Source organism: Anopheles gambiae, chromosome 3 (genome assembly GCF_943734735.2).
Source record: "Anopheles gambiae chromosome 3, idAnoGambNW_F1_1, whole genome shotgun sequence".
Lineage (NCBI taxonomy): Eukaryota > Metazoa > Arthropoda > Insecta > Diptera > Culicidae > Anopheles > Anopheles gambiae.
In genome coordinates, this window is record NC_064602.1 from 90,042,151 (window position 1) to 90,070,037 (window position 27,887).

At 44.7% G+C, this 27,887-nt stretch overlaps 1 protein-coding gene and 1 long non-coding RNA gene across 11 annotated transcripts in view; both read right to left on the reverse strand.

Annotated features, from left to right (window-relative positions):
* Positions 1–4,688: 4,688 nt before the first annotated feature.
* LOC133393012 (uncharacterized) lies at positions 4,689–9,270 on the reverse strand. 2 transcript variants are annotated; one of them, XR_009765957.1, is made up of 2 exons: positions 7,304–7,512; positions 4,689–6,481 (listed from the first exon to the last, which is right to left on the reverse strand). It is a non-coding gene; the product is annotated as an uncharacterized LOC133393012 (long non-coding RNA). The 2 variants fall into 2 exon arrangements; XR_009765958.1 differs by lacking the exon at positions 7,304–7,512 and adding an exon at positions 7,519–9,270 and having other exon boundaries at positions 6,362–6,481.
* A 230-nt stretch (positions 9,271–9,500) lies between these two features.
* The window catches only part of LOC3291422 (A disintegrin and metalloproteinase with thrombospondin motifs like), an 86,470-nt gene continuing 68,083 nt past the window's right edge, over positions 9,501–27,887 (reverse strand). For 7 of the 9 annotated variants that reach the window (XM_061655857.1, XM_061655856.1, XM_061655859.1 and 4 more), the window contains exons 8-14: positions 16,716–16,858; positions 15,291–15,346; positions 13,281–13,407; positions 13,013–13,177; positions 12,703–12,934; positions 12,314–12,414; positions 9,501–11,374 (exon numbers count right to left, since the gene is read on the reverse strand). In XM_061655857.1, the coding sequence (XP_061511841.1) occupies positions 10,477–11,374; positions 12,314–12,414; positions 12,703–12,934; positions 13,013–13,177; positions 13,281–13,407; positions 15,291–15,346; positions 16,716–16,858 (1,722 nt within the window). In that variant the 3' untranslated portion in view covers positions 9,501–10,476. Of the gene's footprint in view, positions 11,884–12,313; positions 12,415–12,702; positions 12,935–13,012; positions 13,178–13,280; positions 13,408–15,290; positions 15,347–16,107; positions 16,161–16,715; positions 16,859–27,887 lie in introns of all 9 variants that reach the window. The other 2 variants (XM_061655863.1, XM_061655864.1) reach the window with 2 other exon arrangements.

Below are 27,887 nucleotides of genomic sequence, written 5' to 3' on the forward strand. Positions count from 1 at the left end.
TGTGGCTGTAGCTGTGAGAAGTGAGACTTCCGCAATAATGGCCATCGTGCATGGTTCAGCAGCAGCAACAACAACAACAACGAAATAAAAGACGCTCGATCGTACGATCGAACTTGCACTCTCGTGCACTTTTACTGCACAGCCATTTGCAGCTGTCCCTGGTAGCTGTGTGTGGATATAGGTTCGCTCCTACGGGCACACTCGACCTCCGCCACGTTCCCGTGCATTCCTTGCGCGCCCGTGATGAGTGTTGAATGGTGCGTAACTGGCGGTGGCGGTGACGGTGGGTGGCGTTCGAAAAATTGAAAGTAAGGTCGCACTGTACCCGAAGCACGGTGCCGATAGCTGCGCGGTCGAGAGGATTTCAGTTGTCTTAGGTTACCACGGTGGGATGTTGTCTGCTGAACGCAAACGGCTGAACCTTACCGTGGTTTGTGGGGACAGGTGCACTAGCCCGGAAAAAGGAATTAATAAATTTGGTTCTACAAATATTTCCCAATCACACCGTACCTGTTTGGATAATTTGGTTTCGGTTTGCAGAACGCTCCAACGAGAATAACGCGTAATGAGAAAAGCAAACAAATGGTTCGAGCTTTTCGTACGCAAACGCTATTAACAAAGCAAATAACGGTCTGCTTTCCGTGAGAAACGATTCTTAATACAGCCGTACCAGAACGCAATGTTCGAGGGGTTTTTTGTCGTTGTTGTTTGTTGCGCATGATTCTCCAAAACGGTCCTGTGATTTCAACCATTAACTGTATCGGATGGATGGAGTCAACAAGGAGAGAAATGCGCACGATTGCTAACTTAATATTAGCGCAGTTCCTGGAAGATGACGGGAGAGATAGTGCTACGTATTTACAGTTGTGCTTCCGTCCGACTGTTGTTCCGCAAATGCACTCTACACTATCAGTAAACCAATCGAAGTCGAACGTAAATTCAACGTGACAGCAGCATGATTTTATGACCTTTTTCCGGATCAACTTATCGGCATTGTTAGAGCAAATTCGACCGTAATCAGTTGAGTTACACGCAAAGTATCAATTTATTCAATGTAAGCTGATTAGCGCTCTCTTGCATCATAACTACCAGTTTAGGGATCTAGTTTGGAACTATCCAGAACAACACATCCATTATCACGTTGTTAGTCTGTCTGGTCATTGTGTATAATTGAGACTTAGAAAGGCATCACAGGTTTGCTGTTTTTTTCTCTCAATTATTTTGAGGAAAATTCTCACAGCTAGATTGTGGCAATTAATTCAAACTGAGGGGTTTGGATTACCGTATTGCTTCGAAATACGGACACCTACGGCATATAAAGAAATTCATTCAAAAACATGACGAATTTCCGAAATTTAAAGCTGTCCGTAATTAGAATCATAACGGTACAACGAAAAACGATTCGTATTCGTTTCTAGTGATCTTATTGGATTATTAGCGTCTCTTCCACGCAGTGTCCGCATGGTGCCGAGGTAAACGTATGGCCTGCTATATGATTGGACGATGGATCAAATCTAGCTTCGACCATGACGTTCTTGACCTACAGTAGTTTGTATCCGGCATTTTATTTATGACTGTCTCAAATATACATTGGAGTATCTTCTGAGAAAATGCTAGTTTTGTAAAGATCTTAACACAATTCTAGATTATGTTTCCCTTTAAATTATAGAAATTGTCTAGTAAAAAAAGAAATACTGTATAGTTGACACTGCAAAACCGGCGTATCGCATAGAACGCGTTCCATTTGCGGGCTTGCCTCACACACTAACGCGCGCTCTGGTGCATTATTTTGTGCTGTTTGAGCAATTTTCGGCTGTTTAAAGATTGTTCGAGAAGAGCATAAGAGCATATGTATTCACGTACACACGCACGTACCAGCGTGCGCGAGAGCGTACATCATCCCCGAACAAGTATTGAGTAATCGTCAAGCCAGCACCACCCCGAGAGATTGGTGCGACCTGGGCCGGGAAAAGTGTTTCTTACGCTCTTCCTCCACTCGCTCGCTCGTTCACTCTCTCTTTCCCACTCTCGTCTGTGTGTGTGTGTGTGTCTGTGTCAATGGAACAATACGGCACTGTAGGCCGTGCTGGCCGCTTCATCCGCTTTGGGTGGCTGGGTTCGGAGCGAAAGAAGGTCGCACAGTAATTAAAACATTACGGGATACGTGGACACACACACATGCCCACTCCAACAGTGCGCAGGGTTGGTTTGGACGGTGCGGAATTGCTTACTGCATTGTGCATCTGTTATTTTTGAAAATTTATTAACTAACAGACAGGTGCCGTTCTCGCACACTAAATGAATGTTCGTTCTCTTGGCAAATGACGAAACACTTCGAAATGACTTACACTGAAGGAAAAGCTTCTCGGCGAAGCTTTGCCCCTGTCCTCGTAGTGTATCTGCTTCACCGACATAGTGTGCTTGTTTAGTGTGCGCATTGTTTACCCGTGCCTTTGGCACCCGATCGCTCTGAAGCTGTTTGGCGTACGAATAATTGCATTGCTTTGGGGCCGCGCGAATGTAATCAACGCATTACGCTTGCGCTTCAAGTCTGCGCCTGCCTCAGGATCTCCGTCATCTACATTCGCTGTAAGTGAGGGAAGAGAGAGGAGAGAGAGAGAGAGCGAGTGAGAGTATTCTCTGCATCGCTGGACAGTGAAATGGTGCTCGGTGAAGGTTCGACCGGAGAGAACTTTGTCTCAGGCTGCTCGGATGCTGAACGTCTTTTCATTTTGCATCGTCTCGAACGTTGCTGCTGCGTATGCAGGATTGCCTTCGTGTAGTGGCCCGCTCGCACGCCGACAAAAGGCTCGCTGCGAATGTTCAGGAAGGTTTTCAATGTCTTGTCGCTACCGTTGCCGCTGCGAACGGCGTTGAAGGGAAGGAATAATGCTACGTACCTCCTTTCGCGGTACGGTAAGAAGGTGTTACTTTGGTTGATTTGTAGCTGCAAAGCACTACGCGCCTGCATGCACGTGTTGGTTGTAAATTGTCCGGCGACCAGTAAAACAGTGGTTTGTTTGTCTTTTTTTTTGTAAATGTCGGTTGGACCACTTCCTGATTTATTGTCGTGTCTTTTCGTCTTCCCTTTTTGCGTCAGTCAATGTGGTGTCGATTGATGTTTAACATGACATCGATTGGGAGAGCAACCAAACGACCATCGATCGTAGATAACATTTGACGGTTGTTTAATCAACGTTAGGTGCTTTAATTTATTTATGCGTATTGCTAAAACTTCATGTGACGGTTCCAGCGAGGATTGGGTGATTATCCGTTTGCTGATTAAGTTACACATTTTGTCATTGGATGGAGTGTTATTTTGCCTCTACATTTGCGGTCTGCTATTGAAACGTTGTTCTTCTTTTTGCTCCAACGCGGTCATGTCGAGCCACATAGGGTCTCGAGACTTTTTAAGTAAAATGCAGTCGAATAGTCGAATACGTATTAAAAGAATTTGATTGATTTTAAATGTTTCCTAAAACTACATGAGGCAAACATTTTATAGAAATAACTGAATATATTCCTGGAATAGTCTTATTTTTCCCATTACTTGTTTTATTCCTGAAGATCAAATAAATAATTTCATAAAAAAAAACAAATGAATACATTTTTTGTACGGTGCATAACGAAATTAGATCAGCAAAACTCAACACGCCCTGAATTATCCGCTGAACTCATGCGCCTTTGCTACCGGCAATCCGCATTGCACGCAGCGCAAAAGGTAGGCAACCTGCCGGACGCTGTTTCGCCCAGCCCATTTTCGCCACGTTCATTCGGCGCTCAGGTTATGGAGCAGGACATTCGTTTAAGAAACGCACGTGTCCATCATCTGCGAAATAGTTTTCATCATTAGAAACAATTAATGATTGTTTAATGGTTTCCAACACTACTATTTGAATGGATGGATGCCTTGAGATAATTGAAATGAAAATAGACGCATGCGTTTTCTGCTTTGCCCCTAGTGGTTATGCAAAATGCGTTGCTACACCTAATATGATCGGTTTCTGGTCATGTTCAATGATATTTTTTGTTCTATTAGTAAATATGTTTTATTTGTCGAGCTCGGATTTTGATCAATGCATTTTGGTAAATGATATGATTTAATTATAATAAGCCATTAAACATACAGAAAATGCATTGAAAGCATTATATATACGGGAATCTGTTTTCTTGTAAAAGGGATAAAGCCTTAATTTGTTCCTAAAAGGTATTTCATCTCAAGCAATCAGATATTATTACGGAATAATATATTGCAGATATATATTTATATTCTTTTTCAAAAACCTACGGCAATGACGCCTAAAGCTATGCAAATTGTGAATGAACTATATTTGTCAACTTCTGGTACAAAGCCTTGAGTGCAACCTAATAAAAAGAAATATGTGAAAGTTTTGATGATCTTTCCTCACTGAAGCATCAAATCTGATGCTGTGTCAAAATCATGTACTTTTAGCTTATCATATTGTTCAATGGATTGGCACACCATACCGTGCCAAAACCGTCAAACCCGGCTTTGTTCTAGTAGCCCGATTGTTCACCGAGCCTTCGTAGGATGAAAGACCATGCGTCTCCATTATAGCCTGATGCCAGTAAGGGATTAGGGAGATGATGTATAGTTTCAGTCAAATAATGTTTCCAAAAATCTTACTTTACAAAACAAAGAGACAAAAAACAACTGTCAAAATATTTGTTTTATAAATTTAGTTTTTTTTTCTTTATTGATATACTCACTTTACAAAATACATAAACGAAATACACTCATTCGCCTTTGCCTACCTTTCGTTCTTGCACTACTATAAACGTCCGAACGAGTTCACCTTCCTCCTTAATACCCTCCACATACACACTATTCGCGCGAAAAATTGCGTACCTTCGTTACGTGTGGACGGAGGTGTATTGTACTCGCTTCGATTGTTATCAATTATCAAAATTCCTAATACCTAGCACTTCTCTGGTGTGTAAACACCCTTTTTTGCTCGTCGCCGAAAACTTCCACGGCGGCCGATCGAATCAACGATACGGCGCACGCTCACTGTTTCAGCATTCGATTCCTGCACGAAACGCATAGATCGTTATCGTTGCAAGAATAAGAATAAGAAAAAACAAACAAAAATTCTAACACATATACAAACGCAGTGGAGAAGAGAAAAGAATCACTATCCCATAACTTAAATCCAATAAATTAAAACTCTACATTATGGTGGCAACACACACCCAACACGGTGCCAATCTCTCTTCTTGGCTTTCTACATATGCTTCCTATCTTCTCGATTTGCTCGATTGCCCTCTTTTCTTTTACCTACTACGGGTGGTTTGCTTTCTGTGTTTTCATTCCATATCGTTTACAGATCCTTCCCTTTTTTGTAATCACCCCAAAGGGCGTTTGTTTTCCTTCCGCCACAAAACTCATTCGCTCAACGATGTTTTGCCTGTTTGCTTAGCTCGCTAAAAAAAATCCCCTGTTCGAAGGTACCGTTTCTTCTTCTTAACTCTTTCGCTTAGTATTATATTGTTTTTTCGTCTTCTTTTGTTCATTATTTCGTTGTAATGACGTCTCTCCGGGGAAAAAAGGGTTAAGAGAAACACCTACATACATACACATTATTAGAACAACAGAAGATGTTATCGAAACGAGCTAACGCTACCGTATGATGCAAGTACTAAAACGAATATAATAAACAGACACTAACGCACTAACTATTTACATTGAACAGATAAGCAGGCAGCCTATGAAGTGTCATACAGGAATGGGATGGGTTTGAAGCCCACCCAGTCCACCTCCGCGATCGTTCTGTGTGTTTGTGGGCTTTTTTATCATTATCATGCAAACGCTGATGATGAGCGTTTACCGCTTGAGAGACGAAAGATCACTCTAACGTGTTCGGTAGCTTACGTACGTTACTACTAAACGGCTTACTAAGTTCGCTCTAGCTCTTAGAACAAAGTTGGCGGCAGTTTCAATGCACGTATGCTAAGCAACGTATGATCGTTCTCTTTTTTTTTCTCTCTCTCTTTCTCTCGCTTAGCTCACAGATAAGCTTTCTTTAATGAACAATTTGTAGTTTTGCAGTGTAAAATACCAAACAGAAAAAAAGCTAAAAATGCACCTAAAGTCAAGTCAAAAGCGTAAATGGAGCAGTAAATTTTCAATTTTCAGTTTTAGCTCTCCTCGCTCTCTCGCTAGAAAAGGAGTTTGCGGTTTATATTGGTGAGCTGTGGTGAGCTGCTTAATCACTACCGGCCTAACGTTTGCATCTACACAAACTGAACTGAACTTGGATATCCTTAGCGGAGGGTTTTTGTTTTGTTTTGCTTTGCTTTGAACACAGATACACCACCCACACCCGCTACTGCTGGTTGCTGACGAGCTCGGGCTGTTGCTGCAGCTGCTGCAGCTGCAGCTGTTCCTTCAGATGTTGTAATCGCTTCCGCTTGATGGCATTCATAAAGTTTTTGTAACGCTTGTCCTCATCATCCAAAGCTGTTGTGGTCATGAAAAAGGGGGGAAAGAGCGAAAAAAATGTCCATTTAGTTGTGAGTGCGACTAGGCATAGGTTTAGGAGCAACTCTAGGATGGAATGGATGGAGTGTTTTATCTCTCCTGTAGTTGCTTCAATTGCTCTTGCAAGCAGCTTGATTAGGGCACTGAGAAGTGTGACACCATTAGAGCGTGGTTCAGGCGAGCAAGGGAGGAAAATAAACGGATACATACAAATGAGATATGAACTACTACTATTTTACCACTACTTTTACTACGAGTGTGAAATGGGTGAATAATTTGGCCTGTTTGCAAAGGAAATTATCAACAAAGGAAGGAAGGGGATGCCGATGGGAGTGTGTTTATGTACTAAAAACGCATGCATCGCATCGAGATGCATGCTGGGGTCGTGTATGTGTGAAGGAGAAGTATTTTTGGGTGTTGTGTTTTGTTTTATGGTTGAAAATGGTGGATGGTGGATCTTATGATAATAGTACAATTTGAAGGTATCACGTGCAGTAAATTACAGCGCTGGCATATATCAAAGTTGGTACAAAGGGTTTTGTAGTACTAAATATGCTGGAAACCAAACCTCGAGGAGCTTAACATTACCACTATAATTTAAGGGCCAATATATATGTATAAAGCTATATGCGATTGTGCTATAATTACTTAACTAACTACAAGTAATGTACATAATTTGTTACATTTTTGTTTTTGTTTGCGATTAATTTTGCTTTCATTCGTGTTCATGCTTTGGTGGGCGAAGATGTTTTGCTTTTAAATGGTGTAATATTTCATGCATTTTCTTTTAGTTTTTATTACCTCCAATCAGTCCAATTTCATTGAGTTTTATAACTTTCATGAAAATTTCTCTTTTTCTTTTTTTTCAATTTAATGTGCATCACAAAACAAATGTTCATCGTTTGTGCATTAGAAGGTGCACTATATATTGTTCGTCTGTGATCAAACGTACTAACATGTGCACTCGTGCGCTTGTGCGTGAGCGGGTATAGTGCAGTAAACGAAGTGCCGTTTACCTTTCATCGGTGGCAGTGAGAAGCCGATATCATTTCCATTCGTTGTACCGTTTTAAGGGTATTTTTATGTATTTTTTTTTTCGTCTCGTATTTCGCGTATTAAACAATTGCAGTAGCATCTTCACTCTCGCTCTCACAGGCACCTTTAGCATAGCCAAAACGCGTATAATATACACCCGCAGCAGGTTTGTGTTAGGTGTGGTAGGGTACGATTCGGTTACGTCCAACCATCAGATATAGAGACGGTTCCAGGTGGACCTTGTGGAATGAGGACTTAGGGAATCCGATAATATCTGAAAGTAAGCCGAAAGACGAAAGACTACCAATCAAGCACGCACTTATGTACACGGCCAGTGCCTCTCTGTGGTGGGTGGTTGGTGGGTACAGTTTAGTTGGTAGGGTTTTGTTTGCATGTGCTCTGTACGATGGTGCTAACTTGGAAAATTCGAGGAAACATTGGGGGATTTATTCCCAACCATAAAACGGCAAATGGGACGACGAATAGGTCAAACTTATATTGTACACTATCTTACACACTAATAAGCGCTACTTGTATACTTGTTCCGGTATGACGGGTTCGGTTTTATGGGGCATGCAGCGGTAAGGGGTTCGTGCTGATGATCTTACATGCAAAACCTGGGCTGGTTGGCATCGTTTCAGTGATGCATTTGCATGCAAATTTTCTGCGTGTCGGCGCATGTACAATTCGAACTTAAATGCTATATACAGCTAAGGAAGAACTCCAACCAAGCACTAACCACAGTCGCGCTGTTCCGTTTGTATTCCGTGGTTCTTTAACAGCTAATAGATATATTAATTTCTAACGCTACTGGGTTTTGTTTTTTACTGTTTTTTTTTTTGTAGTTGGCTAAAAAGGATTGTAAGCAAAAGGCACAGGTATCCACAGCAGCAAGCTTCCCTCTACTACGTTCGAAATGGATGAGGAGATGATCATGTGAATAGAATTGGGTTTTGGTTGGTAATGGGTTCCGGATGTCATACAGAGTTGTTTCGGTAGGTAGGGAAAGACAGTAGAGACAGTCGAAAAGGTATCAGAGATCGATAGTAAAAAGTCCGTACAGTTGTGTACGAAATAGTAGGTAGAGTAAGTAGAGTAAGTAGAGTAAGTAGAGTAAGTAAAGTAGAGTAGGGTAGAGTAGAAAGTCTTCCACAGTCGAGTGTTGAAGTAGATCTGAAAGGTGATCATGCAACAGAAGTAGTTACTGGACAGAGTAGGCGAGTCAGATCACACACTATTATATCTCGATCCGATCCGGTAGCTTTGAAGAATAGATACTGAGAAGATCACAGAGAAAAAATAGAGTAGATGAAATGTGCAGACAGCTGTACGCTTGGGGTACGAGCAGGATACTCCTAAGCGTTCATTGGAATCCAAACAAAATCAGGTTTAATGTAGTAATATACAAGTAACCAGGACACTGGATGCCTGTTGTTGTGCCTTGGTGTGCAATGGTGTGTTGGATGAAAGGGCTGATCATATTGTACAGTAGTAAACAGCCAAGTACCCACAGTAACCCAAAGAAAGGTTCCAAGTTCTCCCGCACCGACGACTACTCTCTCATGCAACGTGGTGAGAAGCGACAGGATAAGTAAAGTACATTGGTTGCCTTAGTGGGAGGCAGTAGTAGTCACCACTACAGCCAGTGCAGAGTTTATGTGTATGTGACAGTAAAAGAGAGAGAGAGAGAGAGAGACAAGGAGAGGGAGAAAGTGGTAATTGTAAAATAATATTCTTACCGATCGAAATAGGTGCGAACACGGATGCGTGCAGTCTCACACACACACACACACACACACAAGTGGGTGAGCGTTTTCGCCTCTTCTTATATTGTACGTGTGTTTGTGAGTGCTTAGTATGTGTGTATGTTTTATTTTCTTTGCTTCTCCGTATCCTTTCCCCGCTTCCAGCTATTTCTTAACAGATTTAAAATGTGCAACAAAGGTTTTTTTTATGTTTTTGCTTGCTTTTAAATCTTCTGCCTTTGGCCAAGCAAAGTGGAGCAGTACGTTTTCGAAATCCAGCGAAAATCTTGCTCATTGTGAAGTGTTTTTCTCCCTCCTTTCCCTTTACTATTCTGTTACCTTGTTTTCCCTCCTTTAACAGGGGTTTTTCCGTTACATTTACGTGTCCTTATCCTTACCAGCTGTTATCTTTATACGTTAAAGCCCTACCAAATTCTCCTCCCAATGCACCGTAAGTTCGCAAACCAGGTAAACTAATTAACGATAAATGTTGTATTAAATGAGCCAGTTCGATTTCGTATGTTTGTGTGTTTGTTTCACGCGTGAAATGAATCTTAAATGGACCACAGTCTAATTTTTTCCCGTGCAACTTGGCAGACTTTTGAGTTTACAAACTTAAGCAACTACAACTTATCAACATTCGTGTTTATCATCCCCATCATCATCTTCAAACCTGTGTGTGTTTTGATTTCTGTTCCAAACGAATAAGTTCGAGTTCTTTTCCTTTTCATCGTCATAAGAATAAGAAAAGTGATAACAAAATCACAAAAAAATCAAAAGTGAAAAAGTAAGAGCTTAAAAACATAAAACTTTCAAAGTAAGTATAAAAAAGTGTACACAAAACACAAGCAGAACTGAAAAAAATATAAAAAATAAGTGCAAGAACAAGTGAAAAAAAACATCAAAGCAAATGTACAATCCCTTTTTAACAGCCTTAACGACACGCGCACACAAGCTCCCCGACAAGCGCGTCCATTCCTAAAACGGATGTAAACGCTTGCTGGAAACACTGGCATGGCGGGAAAGCTGAATGGGAAGATTGCTGTGTGTTGTGAACAGAGAGAAGAACAGAACACCCAAAGCGTGCACATTAAAAGCACACTAACACACTCCGCACACCGTCTTTTAGTGCGCTAGTACCACAAAATATGAAGTAAAATGAAGCTTTTCTGGAAGCTTTTACCGACCGACAGCTCAGTAGTAACGGCCTGTCCGTGCTGAAGAAGGCTGGCTATTACTACTAGCGCTACCGCTACCATTACTACCACTACTACTACTGCTGCTGGCCGGCTGCCGGCCGCTGGCAACACTGGCCACGCTCAGCTGGCTGTTCGCGCCGAGATAGTTGCCGTTCAGTGCGTTCGTGTTGGTGCGCTTTGCAAAGTAGGAAAAGTTGTACGGGTTGCGTGTGGTCGTTTGTGCGATCCGGTTGAAGTACACGTCGAACACCGGATGGTAGGTGGCTTTCGGTTTGCGTGTGGTGGTGGTGGTGATGGTCGCCGTGGTGGCATCATGCGCACCATCGCCGTACGCGTGCGGATAGCTGTTCTGCTGTTGGTGGTGGTGTTGTTGTTGGTGCTGTTGGCTGTTGTAGTGCAGTGCGTTACTATTGTCATCCTCACGGTTGTTGCCATTGTTCCAGGATGGTCGGGGCGTGGCGATGGTCGTTGGGCTTTTGGTCGAGCTGAACGTGTACTTGCTGAACACGTACGGCGTCTTGGTCGTCGTTTTCGTACTGTACGGTGTCGACTTGGTCGTCGGGTTGTAGTGATTGTAATTATTGTTGTTCCCGTTGTTGTTGTAGTTGTTGTTGTTGTGGTATTGGTTGCCATTACCGTTACCATTATCACTAGGGCTAGGAGGGCTTTTAGCTGTATGGTAATCATTGGGATAGGTACTCGTGGACTTGTGATGGAAGTACTGGTAGTAGTTCCTCGTCGATGTCGCCGGCGGCGGTGATGGTGTTGTAGTGGTGGTGGTGGTGGTGGTTGTTGTGGTGGTGGTGGTGGTGCTGGTTGTCGTTGATGTCGTTGGCGTGCTAGACGGTTCATAATATTCTTCCTGCTGATCTGACTTGTCGTCGTAGTTATATCTAGAGAACGGTTGATCCGTTAGATTGTTGTTGCGCGTTAAACTCGGTTTGCTTGGGGTTTTGATTTGATTTGGTTTTGCTCGATGCTCGACAGCTTTTGCTTTGCCGACCATCGGTTTTGCGGGTTCTACTGAGTTGGTGTTATTGCGGACGATTTGAGGTTTCGCTTTTTGTGCAAATAGGATGAGACGGACAGGGAGAGAAAGAGAGACAGAGAGACACGAGAGACAGACGGGGACGGGAGTTCTGGGGTGGAGTTGTTGATGGTGAGATCACTATTTACAAATCGATGGTGTTGTTGCTGTTTTGCATGTGGACGGTATGGTGTAGATGTGTGTGTGTATGTGTGTGCGTGTGTGATACATGACTCCGTGGTGTAAAATCGTACGCTATCGGTGTGTCCGGAACTGTGTCACTGTTTGCGCTATCACGCTCACTAGGAGCCTGGTGCTGGCTGACTGGCTGGCTGGCTGGCTGGCTGACTGATGGGAGTGTCTAGACTTTAACGGCTTGAGGATGAGATTGGTGGTGGAAGTAGATGTAGTAGATGCGATCGGTGTGCTTATGATGTTGTGTGGAAGTTGTTGATGTTGAGCAGGGCATTGGGAAATTGGGAGAGGAAGTTAAAGACAGAGTTCTTCGAGATTGTTGTGATGTGTTCTCGCCGAAATGTCGGATGATACTACGTAGAAGCGATGTACTTGATGTTCTGTTTGCCATCTTCACCTCTTCAGGCTGTTCAGGGTGTACTCCACGGCCGCGCACGATGTTTGATGCAAGTGTTCGATTGGATGTTGATGTTTTGTGCGTGTATATGTGTTTGAATGTTTGATGTTAGGCGAAAGAGAATGGAAATGGTGGTATCGTGCAAAACTCTCTGTACCACACACACGGTGGCAAGTGGTGGAAGGAAGGGTGGGAGTGACTTATCATACGTACTTCACAGACTGCTGATTGTAGCGCGTGTACGATGGAGTGTGTTGCGAATAGTCCGGTATAATGTTTTCATGCTCTGCAACACATCTACCATCGAGACAGTGCTATTGATATGTCAATATAAACGGGGTTTAGGAATTAAGAGATGTACAACGTTTTGAGAGGGCAATTGGGCAGGGGACCGCAAGCAACGAGCGCACACATTCGTGTAATTGTAGCAAAAAAAAACGTCGACAGTCAGCAGGAGAATTGTTCGTAGAATTTTGGGAAGAAAAAGAGAAAAAAGAGAGAAAGAGAGAGAAAGACAAAACATTTCGTTAGTAGTGTAATGGAGCTTCCCGATACGTTCGCTCGAGAAGGGCGTTTGGTGTATTCTGGCGCGCATATAATACTTGTCCATCTCCGCAGGAAGATCCTTCGGCGGCGGGCCGGTACGCGACGCAGTAGCCGCTGGCCGAATCGAAGCAGAACAGCTGGGCGCAGACGCGCTCATCCTTGAAGCAGGCGGACGTGCCCCGATCCCGCCGGCACTGGGCGTCCAGGGACAGCAGCGTACCGGGGAGCGCTCGTCCAAGCGCCTCGTCCTCGTGCGGTGGATTATGCAGGCAGCTGGCCGTGTCACCACTAGCGAGGGGAAAGACAAAACAGTATTTAGATGTAGTTATGGAGCTTTTCTTCCTTAAAATCATTCCTAGAACATACTTGAGGAAATGGTGGAAGCTTTGCACACTGCACGGTGACCAGCGGAAGCCTCGCTCAGTGTGCCGCAGATCGGACATGATGTAGCCGTCCTCCCAGCGGCACTTTTCCGCACCCGGTCCGCCAAGGTAGCTCGGTGGTGGCGACCCATCATGGACCGCTCCCAGGCTGTCGAACCAGGCGAAGCAGAAATAAGATGACACATTATTAATATCTCATTGAGGAGGCTCTATCCAGCGGGTTCGACGACCTCGAGGTCGGATATACGTACAGATGGCCAACTTCATGGGCGGCAACGATAATGCCACTGAAACCGCCGGTATCCTCAATGATGGCAACACTGTTGACCTTTTCAAGGCGCTTGTTTACCACGCACGCTCCACCGACGTAGGCGAATCCTGCAGATGTGTCCACGAGCGGGAGCATGGGGGTAGGGAGAAACAGAGTTAGTAAGGAACATTCGGGCGGCTTAATCTTTGCTCGATGCACACCACCTGTGGTGGTGCGCCTCTATCGCTGGGTTGAGACTGCGCTCTCTCCTCCCGAGCCCGAACCAAACCAAACCAGTTTTTCGCGTATGAGAAATGGGTGGATGCACCAACCACCGTATCACCCTATCACCACGACATTTACAGCCGACACCCTGGGGCAGCCGATGTTGTGTGCAATCGGGCGGTGATGGTGTGATGGGTTCATGGGATGCCCTCTACTACAGTCCCCCGAGCAGGTTAGTTTAGCTATGGTCCAGCCAGGGTGGACGTTGAATTAAATTGATTCTACAGCGTGAGCAGTAGTGATGGTAGTAGCGGTAGTGCATGCAGATTAGGAAAAGCGTTAAAGATTACAAGAATACAGTAGATACTCTATGTACACTACGTTTAGTATCGTCCTACAATTTGTGATGGTCATCGAATCTAAGGTTTTTTAACGGTAAGGCATTATCTAAGAGTAAAGAAGTCATCGTTTTAAGACAGAGGGCGCTAGAGTCGTTATTAGAAGGTATACAAGAAAGTGTCATAAAATGGAGAAAGATAAGAGACGTTGAAACAGATGAAAAGAATAGAAGACAAATGGATTGATATAAAAATAATGTTTCCAACGGATGCTGCTTTTGTGTATGTACATCTGAATGAAATATCTTTGAGTCATGAAATTGCTGAAACCTACTAGTTGCGACGATATAAACATATATATAGGCAAGCAAGTCTTGGTACAAGACGTGCATGCTGGTGCTCCACAAAAGCGTGTGTTTCGGTGTATTTGTATTTATTATTTACATTCCTTGACAGATGTCAAAGTCGAAAAGTAATATACAGCAAGCAACAATATTGATCATTGTTGAAGAAGACAACCTGTGATGGATCAGTGAGTGGAAATAATGTACAAGTACGGTGTCACAGATAGCTTCAGAAAGTAATCACACATCGATATTGTTTAAATTAAACGTCTAAAAATGCTAACAAATCATAAAACTCTTTTAAATGTTCAAACTAAATTGTAAAACTTTTTACAAATGTAGAAAGGTAATAGTATCACAAAATAGAAAAAAAAATACAAATAAAATAGAATACAATGAAATAGAAGTAGACACAAATACAGCAAAGAATAAAGAAACATGGAATAATGTAAGAAAGGAAACAGCACAATATGAAATAGATGCAACAGCTTGTGAAGGAAATCTGTAAAACACCTTAACATCAAACACACATGTGCAGCGATCGTGATGAAACGAATGCAGGAATGAACAGTACCGTAAAGTATCATTTGCAACATCAATAGATGAGCTCAAAAAGCAAGAAAAAAATGTACAAGTGAAGTGAGGTGAAAAAAAGAGCAGAGAACAGAGTTCACAAATCATTTACACGAAACATAATCACGATAGTGCGTGAAAAAGCGAAAAAGAAAGAGAGCGAGAGAGCTATAGCAAAGGTACAAACAGACAGTGATAGTGAAACGGTGAGCAAAACGGCTGATAGTGAATGCGTAGTAAATGCGCTAGCCTAAACAAAAAATAAAACCCAATGGTGAAGGGGTGTAGTGTTTGTAGAAGATAGCGTGATGGAAAAATATCCTCTACGAAGAACAACAGCAGCAACAACAACACAGTAGTGGAGTGGTAAAAAAGAGTGATGCATTTTTTGAAATGTTTGTTTGGTGGTCGGCTGGATAGGATTTATGTGAGTTGTGTGCTACAGGAGCAGCAGCAGCAGCAGCACCCAATGCAGCAACACAACACAGCGAGCAGTCGTGTGCGTGTGCCGGACGGGTGGCCTATAATTACCTGCGGTACCGCGATTACACGCGTCATTTGCATATTGCCTTCTACACATATCTAGTCTGCAATGGTAATAATTAATTGGTTGGTGGTTAACGATACGGTTAATGGTTGCGGGTGGGCGACACCCTAATAAAATGCATCAATTCCCCCGTTCTGTGCACAGGAGGTAACGACTGTAGAGTGGACGACTCTGTTCAGGGAGGTAGATATCGCAAAGAGCATGTGATGTCTTCTGAAGCGTTTTTTTTTTGTTGCGCTATAAACGACAACTCTTAACAGGAGTGGTTCGAAGTAGTTACGTCTTTAAGTCGGTTGAGTGTTTGTAATGTTAGTAAATCGTTGTGTACTGTGTAGCACATCTTATTCACTGTTTTGCGTGGCATACCAGGAACATTGGATGTAATCAGCCTTGGGACGTCGTTTCGGTTGAGGCAGCAGAACCGCCGAGGAGATTAGTCGTTAAACCAACTCCACAGATTATTGAGGCATTGAGGTGCTCATAAAATAAAACTGAAAACATCTAACATCTAACCGACGTAATCAGAACACTAGCCAGTTAAGTATAGGAGTGAGTGAAAACGAAGCACAAAAAATTAGAAGTAAACCAGTTAAACAAGATAAGTAACTAATAAAAAACGGGAAGAAGTGGGAAGTGGTTAAGTTGAGTAGTAAAATGGTAAAAGAACAAAACTAGAACAAGATAATACTATTAGCAAAGTACAGAATAAAAAGGAGTAACTAATAGCAATTAAGGGTAAACAAAAGCACATAAGAGTAAAGGTGTGTAAGTGGAAAAGAAAGTAGAGGAGGAAACATTTACCGGCTGTGCCCTTCGTACAGCGGCCACCTTTCCTTCTTCGGCACATATCATACCTGCGAAAGAGCTCGATTAGTGCATAGTAATAGTGGTTGGTTTATAGAGTTTTCGTTCCAGAATTTAAAGTGTCAAACTTAGGAAGAGAAGAGGTTTCGGAGAGGTTGTTAAAACCGACACGTAGAACGTAGTTTCTACATCAACGATGAAGGTTGTAGAAGAAGGAAAAAATAGGAAAGGGGACAAATGTTAACCTATAGAGAACAGCTCTACATAGTCGGTGTCTTGAGGGATTCGGTTCAAAGAAATCTCAAAAAAGGGGTCATCTTCCGAATCGGTACAATTCTGAAGGATTACAAACAGAAGACTCGCAACACTTGGCGACAGCTTCCTGCAAACTATAACCTCGGCCAACCCCATTCTCTGCCATCTCTATAGTACGTGTAGAGGTGTAGTCACTGATTGTCACTTGCATCTCTTGCATCTCGAGACACTCCACTGGCCTGGAATCACTTGCTCCGCGTCGTTCTCTTAGTCCGCCTGTTGTGTCTGTGCAGTTGGGTAGATTGTTCCGCGCGTCACTTGCGGGCAGACGCGAAACGCGCTATACTTACTTCGTGATGGCAACGGCAATATCGTACACCGGGAGCCTCCGTTCCCGGAACAGGTACTTGCCCATGTCGGTGAGGGCGGCCGCCGAATCGATCGCATCCCGTCCGACGCGGTTCCGCTCCAGGTAGGGCGTTGCGTCACGGCCCTGGAGAGAGGGGGGGGGGGGGAGAAATCATTGTTGAGAGAATGTTTTGTAGGTTAAGCATGTGATAAGAAAGAGAAATGGAAGTGATTATTGGTCTTCTAAACCTATACCATCGCCCACTGCTGATGTAACACAGTAGTTCCTGAAGATCTTCTTCATTTCATAAAAGCTCAGCTTGCATTACCTCATCTCTCTGGTGGGAAGGAAACGAATTGAAGGCCAAACTAGCAACAGACGACGAACCCCGCTCGTGACGACAATTGCCAATTATCGAAAGCCCCTTCGCAAGTCCAAACCAAACTTGCTCTCACCACACCATTACCAGTAACTTTAGCTCTTCTTATGCCATCCACGAGCTACAAGGTATAGAGCACTTCCTCTGTGCGCCCGAAAATTGCAATGCAGCAATGAGTTCCACTTCCCCGCGCTGTCACAGATTTGCGTTTTGTCATGCGATACAATGCGGTGAAAGTAAACCGTCGTCACCGTGCATCATTAAACCCGATAAACATATGCTCCCGGCGGAGTTGTGTCATTTTCCCGGACCTACTACCGATCAGTTGGAAAGTCTGCAACCAATGTGAGGGGTAATCGGGTACAATCGAAGATAATTTCCCCGTGAAGGTCGTTGTTGGAGCAGGAAAGAGATTGGCTACGAGTTTCCGTGTCGTCTCGGCCGTCAGACATGTGTCATGTGACGTGAGCAAACAACAAAAAGCAAGCAGTTTGAAACTATTTCCGATTCCGTTGGGTTCGTATGCTGCAACAAGCTCTCTTGCTGCTGGACTTACAGCGATCGATAACTTGTCGCTCACTGTAACGCACATTGACACTGCCGTTCCACAGCTCCCACCCAACCTAGGGGCCCTCCCCTTTTTGTCCCAATTGTTTGCCGCCGCGGCTGGGCCTGTGTTTTATGAATGGACTCATTAGCATACGAAGCACACCTACTGCCCGGTGTGTGTTAGCTCGGACAGACGAAATGGCGGACAGCCAAGCGACGAACCCCAGCCGAAGACGCACCTGATGAGCGCAGTGTTGGAAACAGGTGTGCGCTCGCGCACATGACAGCTGTATGAGAGGAGCTATATTTGTGGCTCCGTGTATTCTCGCACACACACACAACAACCCATGGTTGATATGACGTGTTTCTGCGTCCGTTTTTGGCTGGTTGACCTTCACAGCCGAGACGCGGTGTTTCCGATAGATGGTAATTTTTTATCTACCCAACAACAAATTTAGATGTTGATGTTTCCTTTCCCGGGGTTTTTTTTTCGAGTTTTCGGGTGAGGTGAATGAAACGAGCTCGAGGGAGATACGCCCATAAAGCTCGAGAAGCAGAGGGCCCCCTTCGAACGGTCCACCGAACGGAATCAAAAGGGCAATAAAAGTTCTTTCGACAACACGCATTAAACACGCGGCTACCCTCCAACGGCAGTGTCGTCTGCGGGGGGAGGACGAGGTGGCGGTTTGATAGTTTACCGATATGGGAAATCTCGTACATCGCTGTTATCTGGAGGGGAAGAACGAAACATCAATATTTTACGCAGGACAGAAGGAGTAAAAGTGAAACAAAAAACTGCTTCTGATATTTCAAAAAATGGTGCAAAAATGGTTGTGTGGTTGACTTTATGAATGAAGTCTAAAGAAACGGGAACGAGGCTGTGTGCTCGTAAAAGCTGAATGACACCATTTTTGCTGGAGTGATACGTGTGCCATACTTAAGTAAACATAAAAATGCAACAATGTTGCGAATACAATTTTTGAGGTGGAACTCTTTGCAAGCTTGGAATGCTGGAGTTATTCTTCGTGGCTTCTTTTGCCTTTGGGATGGAGTTTCCCATAAACGCTCTCCGGGAGGTCTTCCCGTTTCTACAGCCAGCAGTGATCATCCACGAAAGGAAATCTGTTCTTCTATGTGTGTTGGTTCTTGCTTTTTGCTGTACAGCTTAGTGGAGCTTAGCTTAGCTCCAAGACAAAAACTTTTACTTCCAACCAACCAAGGCATTGTAAAAGCTCGCGAAGCTGGGCAGCTTCCACAAAAAAAGTGGAAACCAAAGCTCTTGCGGGCGCATTTCGACTCCTCTGACAGTGTTGTGTTGTGGTCTCTGTCTCGAATTTTCGGTACATCGGACATGCAAACTCAAAAACCCTCACCAAGTGTTCCAGCTGTGTGTGTATCATAAATTTTGTTGATAAAAAGAGTGCTCTGTGTCACCGTACGAGAGAATCTCGGGGCAAGAGAAAAAGAAAGCACTAACCAACCTTCCTGAATGTGGCAGAGTGGAGAACTTCCAGCTCATCAACGCTTCTTTTACATTTCGGGACGTACTTCCATCCACACACAAAAATAAAAAATAAAAACGCACCAGATGAATCGACTTTGGGCCGTCGTCATCCAAACTGGCAAAAATTCCAAACCCCTTGGCCGGCCCCAAACGAGTCGACCCAGACGACTGGGCGGGCCGCCCTGGAAGTCGGCGTCAAGCAGCAAAAACCACAGCCAACGGCCACAGCGACACGATGTCGAAGCGTACTCAAATTTACGACCTATTCTCACGACATTTAGCGCTTATTGATAATTTATCGTTATCCACGCTTGCTCTGCCTTTTTTGGGCGTTTGCTGGTATGGTCGGGGCAGCCCTGCAGATCGCCTGGGAGGGTTTCCAGGGCTTCGGTACCTTCCCGAGTGTGGGGAGATATTCTGGCGGTGATCTGACGGTGATCTCGGTGGTCAAGAGCGGCTTTTTCGCTCTTCCGGCCGTGCAAAACCCGTATTCCGATTTCTATTGGATGCACAATTTATGGCCATTATTTTAAGAACTTTTAATGAGTAATTATATTTAATGATATTCGGATAATTTATTATTTATTTTAATTTGTGGATGGGATTTTTTTATATTAATTTTTCACCACCACTTTTGGGCTTCGCACAGGTGATTCAAGGGATTTTCCTACCGGTTAGCAGTATAAATTCATCCCCTCTCTACCGTTCTTGGTGGTCACCGCCACCGAGCCAGCTTATCTGTGTGGTTGCTATTCCGCTATTCAAATAACCACCAAATCACACGCACACACATCCAGCAAAGACACACACAAACACACACAAGACAACACAAAATCGACTGACATCATCGGGTTTGGGTTCTTGTTGGGTGTTTGCTCGTCAGACTTAAGATTAGACTTTGGCAGAACAAGAAGAAGAAGAAGAAGAAAAACGCTTCTCAACACCTGAGCACCTGGCCACCAACAAAATGTCGCGCTGAGATCGGTATTTTTGATTCTTTCTTTTGCTCCCCCGTTTTTTTTTGCCCATGGGCGTTATCGTTGCTGGGTGGGTGACCGGAGGTCCAGCAGTGGGAGAAGTGTCATTAGGAGTTGTTGCGCTTCTTGATCTTGATTTTAGCTTCGGCCGCCGAATCGTTAGACGAACCAGCCACCTGTTCCGATCGGGACTGAACGGTACAAATCAGCAAAAACAATCGCTCCATCTCCAGTTCTCCGGGGTGACACGAGGAAGAAAGGAACGCATTCTCTGTGCACACACACACACGTGTGTTTGTCTGGGGGGGGGGTTTCACCCCCAACCCGATACGTTTGATGAGAACGAGATGTGAGAGTTGAGATTGTGCGATATTAAGCGAGCGTGTGCGGCTTTTGCTCGGCGGGCAAATTCAACCCTCCGCCCAGCCAGCAATCTTATCCGCTATGACAAAGTAGCAGCATTCATCAGAACCGATACCATCCGCCAAAATCCAGGAAGGGCAGGGGAAGCCAGGGCAAACGCACGGCGAACGGACGGCAAATGAGACGGCCAACAGTTCGCTGAAAGGGTGAATGATGGTGAATCAATTTGCATATTCACATTAATTATAGCCGGCCCCGAAATCGATTAATGAAGCTGGATCATAAAAACGGATACTTTGGATAGCATTGCGGACGGGACGGGGTGAAAGAATGGAGGTGTCGTGAAAGTGATGAATTTTGCGTATGGGTGTGTGTGCGGTGCTGAGGGTATACAGAGGCGAACTAGTTTCAGGACGAAGCGAAATTGAACAAAAAAAAACGAAAGAATGCTCTTCTTTTCTGTTTTTGCATCTCCCAGATTAACGGTCCTTTCGAAAGGGGGGAAAAGGGAAGACAACAAACAAGAAAAAAAAATCGGCAAACAATTTCGCAAAAAAGGGTGGCATTCTTAGCATGCCATGTGTGTCCGTCGACCCGGGCGACGATGGTGATCGTAAATTTGGCAGCATAATCACGAGCGGAAATGGTCGGCAGAAGGGGGGAGGGATGATGTCCATTGTGTCGCAGGTGAATTCTCTATGGTGAAGCACCAGTTGTGACAATAATCATAAATTCCGACCGAAAATCATCCACTAACCCATGGCCGGCGGAAGGTGTTGGAACTGCCGGTCGCTTCGAATTTAACGCGAGAATAATTAACTTCCGCTAAAGTTCATCCGGCCCCTCGGGCTGCCGGGCGTTTCAATTAGCAAAAATAAACTTTACAAGCAGCAGCGAGCCGTGCCAGCGAAGGTGTGAAAAGAATAACCTTTCCTTGGTTGTTGTTGTCGGTTTTTTTACCACCTAAATATATTAGTTTTAATCGTGGTTCGCATTTTTGTGTGTTGCTTTTTCAACAAAAAACGAAAAAAAAAAATACTCCCAAAGCGTACACTGAACGCAACACCGGCGTCAAAGGCACAGACCGCACCCTCACTGGGTGGCTGTTTCCGTGGCATTATGCTGTTTTCGTTGTTACGGGTGCGAAACGAAGAAGATTCGTAGCCGAAAGCCCTCCATTGTCTTGCGGAGTTTGAAAGCCTTTAGGGGGTTCGCACAAGAATGACAATCTCGCACTCGTTGGCTTGACGCTCGTTGTGTGTTCAATTATTCTGCATTCTACCCTGCCCCCTGCCGAAGGCTCCTGTGGTCCCCGCGTCTTTTGTCTTGGGAGGAATGGTGGTTGGAGCGTAAGTGTTTTGGGTAGTGCGCATTAAACAATCACTGAGCACAGCACTGAAGAGCATCACTGTATGGTGGCTGTAAAAGTGGTTTACCAGTGGGATTGGCCGCTTCGTCTTGCCCGGTTGATTTTGTTTGTATTTGTGCATCGGTCGGCTGGCTGCGACGGGGTCTCAAATGGAAAGTCTCGCCCGAAAATTGTCAAACGCGTCATTGTGCTCGGTGGGCAACCATTTCGTCGTTTTGGTGGTCTTTCGTAACAGCAATGGATACTAATTCAATTGTGTAAAAATCACAAACGATAAAAGGAAACATTAAGTTTCAGTTGCTTCATGTCGTTCACAGAAATTAGATTACACAGGGATAGATTCTTTTGGAAGAATAAGCTTTCGGACACAATGATTGATGGGTTGCAGAGCACAGACAAAGAACATTAAGTCATCGTTTGGTGCGTTTTCGGGTAAAACACAACCTCACATTGAACAAATGAACAACATTCTCCCCGCACATAATCGCTCACTTTCAGCAGCACGCGCTTCAAGAACAAAAGACTTCAACTGGCACACGGAAGCGACGAACCTCACTAATGAACGGCGCTCGTGTTCTGAAAACGGCTCGGGTCGCGGCAAACCCCACGGTACATGGTGCAGCTTTGCCCCACACCAAACGTAACATTTCCTTTACACAAATCTCTTTTAATGGGGCGTTTAAAATGAGTTGTGTTGCGTGTTGTCTAAAAGAACGCTCCGCTGGCTGCGATGCTCCGCGTGGTGGAAAACAAACAAATTAGCGACTTGCAGCATAGTTTACGAGCAGCGGAAGCGGAAAGGTCCGGTGGGGAGTTTTTGCTTCCGTGTTGATTAGATTGCGATGTTTGGGGAATTTTGTGGCAGCGCGCGTCGCGTTTTGCTTATCGAAGCGGCGTGTAGCATAAACCGTTTATCTTACCGGCCCCAGTAGCCTGAGTAGGTGATAAAGAATTCTCATCGACTGTTTTTATCTCTCTTCTAGCGAGAAGGAGGGGGGGGAGGGGTTAAAGTTTTGAATTAAATGTTTATTAATTAATGTGCAACGGGTGTATCGGTTTCGTTTTATCGGTTTCGCTTGACAGCGCTGCAGTCTTGGCAGAACGATCTTGGCCTAATCGCAAAGCCCGCGTGACACGCTCGTGTGTTCTCCAAATTGGTAATCCATATCAAATCAGCTTCGGTAAATACGCTCTGCGAAAGCAAAACCCCCCGATACAAGTATGCTAATCGGTGTTTGGGGTCGCTCATAAAAATGTATCCTGCTTTACGATCGGGTCGACGCAGCCCGAAATTGGTGCCCGCCTGCACGCCATTAGCGATTAGCGGTCGAAACACACCGATCGCAACCCGTGCCCGCGCGATGGCAAATCGGTATCGAAATGGGCTAAAACTTGCCAACAGATCGATTTGATTTGCGATACGCGGTCGCGGGTATTGTGGCATTCGCATCCTTAGCGGGATGGCGTTAACGTTTTGCACAATAAATCACACATTAATGCAGTGCTCACTGTGACACTGGACGTGGGGTTGCGTACGGTTTGACCATTATTGGCGTAATAGAAATGGCTGATTTATTCACGGTGAAATAAAAGTATTTCTTTTTTAATTAATCCAAAAGTAACGACCTCAACGAGACGCCATCAAACTCCGCCAGCCAGTTGTAAAGCAAAACTTTGTTACCAATTTACGACATTTCTAGCGAAATGTCAAACCCCAACCGTTTGTTCTCAGCCACAGCCACAGCTGACCTTTCGGCCGCTCGGGCCAGCTGTGTTTTCTCGTTTCGGCCGATTCCCATGTCTCCCGTACAATAATATTTTACAACTGTAAAATGTCAAAAATGACCAATCAAGACCATGGCGATATGTGTGTATGTCGCTCAATAAAAGGCGATTCTCCAAGGGACAATAAAATGGTACTACAGCAGCGATTGCAAAGGAACCTGGTGCTGCGGTGGTGGTGGTGGAACCCTTGTTCCTGCGCGAGGCAATAAATTGGCGAATGCCCGTTTGCGATTCTGTGGGTCGAAAGGTACGCCACTCTACCCCATTGCACAACTGCTCATCCACGGCACAGCATTTAAAACGTTATCGTGCCGGCGCTTGCAGCAACCTTTCAGTATCCGGTTCAGTTGCGATTCCGGGGACCAAAAGGGAGCAACCGGAACTACCATTTCCTCCACCGTTTTGCAATGAACCTGGTACACCAAGGTACACCGGAGGGCATGTGCTCACACATTTCACACTTTCGGTCATTTGTGCCACTGAGAGCGCTGTGCTTGCGCAAGAGGGCAAGCCGCGTGCGGGGTATGATATTGTCTCAAGAGGTCTCAGCACACACACACTTGAGACACGGGGCGCATTTTCCACCCGCTTTGTGAAGCAGTCGGTGAGGAAGGAAGAGGGGGCCATGATGTAGCACTCTTGCGGTGGAGTCGATCGATCGAATGCCCAATCATCGTATCGATTTGTTTCTCGGCACTTTCCCGTGAAATTGGCGCTGTCGGCCGCTCAAGAGATAGGTTAATAGAAAGGAATGCACTTTGCGCAGCTGCGTTGGGGTGTTTTCAAAATAAAACAAAAGCTGCACACGGGCTTACTGTGTTGCATCACTTTCTAGTTGGTTGGAAGCTGGGGAAGGGGGCATCTAAAAGACGATTTTAAGCCAGTCCGATCGAAACTGTTGCGAGAACGGCTCGGTAAGAAGCGGCGAAAAAAAAAACAGGTCTTAATTGAATCAAACAATCGATACCGTTGTGGATGTAGGTCGTCGATTCTTTCGTGGCACCACTAATTAGTGTGCGCGGGCAACAGTAAAGGTCAATATGGGTAATCGGAGGGGTATGCGAGCGTCCGTCACGATGCTCGCGCGTTGCGACACGTTAATGTTGTTGATGGTTTTTAGCGTGCGCGTATGTTGCTTGCATCCAAACACACAGACAGACAGAGAAACAGGTACCTGCACACCGCATGCGTCATGCGAATCGCCAAAGGGCTGTCCGGCAACTGTCTGTGCCCTTTTACGAAATGCGAAAAATGGATGAATGGCTGACCGTTTGGGATGTGTTTTTTTTCTCTCATCTTTTCTGTTTGTTTGTCATTCGAACTCGTTCTCGTCAAAACAAACAACTCGGTGCAAGATGTGGAATGCTGATTTAGAATTGGGTCAAAGATGCAGTTGGGTGCTTTTGATGAGGTCGTTGACAGGTAAAAAAGGCGACAGGTTGCGCATGAAATCGCAAAATTACGACCGAATTTAACAATTAATTACGATTTTTCTTTCTTCTAAAAAAATTGGCATACTTTTTCGAGTCTTGGTAATGCATTTTCGAGGATATGTCACCTCAAAAACAATACATAATAGTTCACTAGATACTGTAAAGCAAGAAACATTTATCCCCAGAGAGATCAACTGTAGCTGAAATTATATTTAAATTGTTCTTGACAATTCTATTGTCCAAAAACCTCCCAAGAAAAGCTCATTAAAAGGCTTTTCCATACTTATTTAAATTCATAACATAAAATTACAAGCCCTATAAACATGAATGTAATTTTTGAAGTCATCAGGCAAAGGGAGATTTCAATACCATAAATTTTAACATAACCTATTAATGATCCATTCATGTACGGATTAGAAGACCTAATCCCAAAGCTAACCTTGAACTGCTTTAACATCGAATTCTAAATGAATCAAACGTCGAATTGTATGATCTGAACAACTAAACAATCAAATCATTCAAACACACAATGCTACCATTTTCAAAAGCGAAGCCTAATATATTTATTTATGCGTGCGAATTTCGCCTGGAAAACCCTTGCCGCTTGATGCTTGATAGCAGTTGTATCACTTGTCAATTCAGTCCGGTTGCTCAAGCATGCGAAGGAGTGTCCATCTCACCGGAGAGGGGGTTGCAAATAATTGTCGATAATTTCAGATAATTGCCACGTTAAACGTTTCGACAGGTTCCTACAATTAAGACGTAGTTAGCGGAGCGTGGAGCGAGATCAAAATTAACACGACTGCTTGGGGACGGGAGGGAGGGGGGAGGGGGAGGATTTATTTCCCCGCGCGCCGACCGGAAGTGTACGTTAGATGGTGGTGCGCCCGTCCAAACGTGTTGCTTTGGAGGCGATGAATTAATTTTGTTCTACACGACGTGCAGACATTAGTTTCAACATAGCATCTGTAATGAGGCATACCAGTAAGTGCACTACATGTTTCTAATGCATTCTCTCATACACTTCAGAAAACCCCAGTCGTCATTTTAATACCTTTTACTGAGCATGGGGTTTCGTCTATTGTTGCAAATTGTAAAAAAAAAAACAAAAACGCACAGTTGCCCAACAGCAAGCTTCAATCGGCCCCGCGTACTAGATCGTCATCGAGAGCGCTCTCGTTTGTTCCAAAGCGTGTGTGGTGCCCTACCGGTCTTTGCAATCATCTCAATTCAATGCCACTAGATCCCATTACGGGGTCGTGCTGAGCGATCCAATCTTGGACATCAACGTCGTCCTCGGACAACAGCATTTTTTGCTTCTTCTTCTTCTTTTCTTCGTCTTTTACTGCTGCTGAAAACGCGTATTGCGCCAAACCACACAGGGATTCGTTCCCTGGGACCAAAAACCATCAATCAAAACAGTTTCGCCGTCCTAAAAGACGTCGCACGTGATGTGTCCGGGTGTCCGGGTGTGTGTGTGTGTAGTGTTCACATTGTGCGGTCATCTCATACACACACAAGATCGACAGCGTCGTCCGCGCATCGTCAAACGTCTGCAGCAGTGTGTTTCACTTGCACAAATGTGCATTTTTGTGTGTGCACTTTGGTTCATTGGAATTCAATGCTCAGTTTCTCATCGCTGCTCCTCACCCATTGGAGAGTGGGCACAGCCGAGAGGATTGCTGTGCAAACACGTGCTCTGAAGACGATGTGGTGGTTGTGGTTTTGTTCAAACCCATTCCGACCCCTTCGTCGTCACAAACGCTGTTTGATCTATTTGCTCATTATCGACGGTTTGTTTGACAAGCTCTGAAGGTTATGGAGCGGGCACGGTGGGTGACGGATGTTGTATTTAACCTTGCCCGGTTGTAACGTGCAGCAAACGATCGGCTTGGCTTCGGTTAGTTTGGCAATGGTAGTTTCGCTAGTATTTAAGCAAGTGAGTGAGTTGGTTTCAAGTTGGTTAAAAATATTCAAATCCCATCAACTCCGGTCAGTTCTACCTGTTTCACTGAAACGCACTCACACACACTTTTATATTCTAAATGATTCACGGTGTAAGTGTGACAACCGCACCCCTGATTATCTAACCCTTTGCCGAGCGGACGGACCATCTGGACGGTTGGAAGTAGTAATAATGACGACATTCTAACTCATCCATATCCGACCGGCTCGTTCGCATCGGTCCGGCCCGGTCCAGTCCAGTCTCTTGTGGTTAAAGGTTTTTGGTCGTGATTTTAGCCTCCCCAAAAACACACACACAAACACACCAAGAGACTGCAGATAAAACCTCCCTGACAACTGGTCAGTTTCTACAGCCGATTAAGATAAAGGCACGTACACATCGAAAGCCACTCGTAGCGGCGATATCGACGGAGCAGAACTAGACAAACGGGTATGCTAATTTGCACTCCGCGACCAAGCCAGCCAACCGGTCGTCAGCCGGGCTGCTGGACATCTTCGCTTCGGATGGGGAGTTTCATCTTCATCTCAGCGGCCACCGCGACCGCCACCGCACGAAGACGAAGACGCAAGCCATAAAACTGTAGTTTATGTCTCGGCCGCCGGTACCGTCGCGCCGATCCGTCTTCTTCCCTAGGCCGCGACCGATTTCGCATTCGCGTGAAACACAAACCGCCACGCCACCAAGTGTTTGTGGATCAGGTGGATTTACTCGATCCACCCATAGTCGGCTGTTGCTGAGTAGCGCAGACAAAAAGCCCCAAAAAAGCTCATTTTACTGATTTACAAGTAAATGAACAAGTGTGTTCTGTGTGTTTTTGGAGTTGATATACGACCGGCACGGAATGCAAA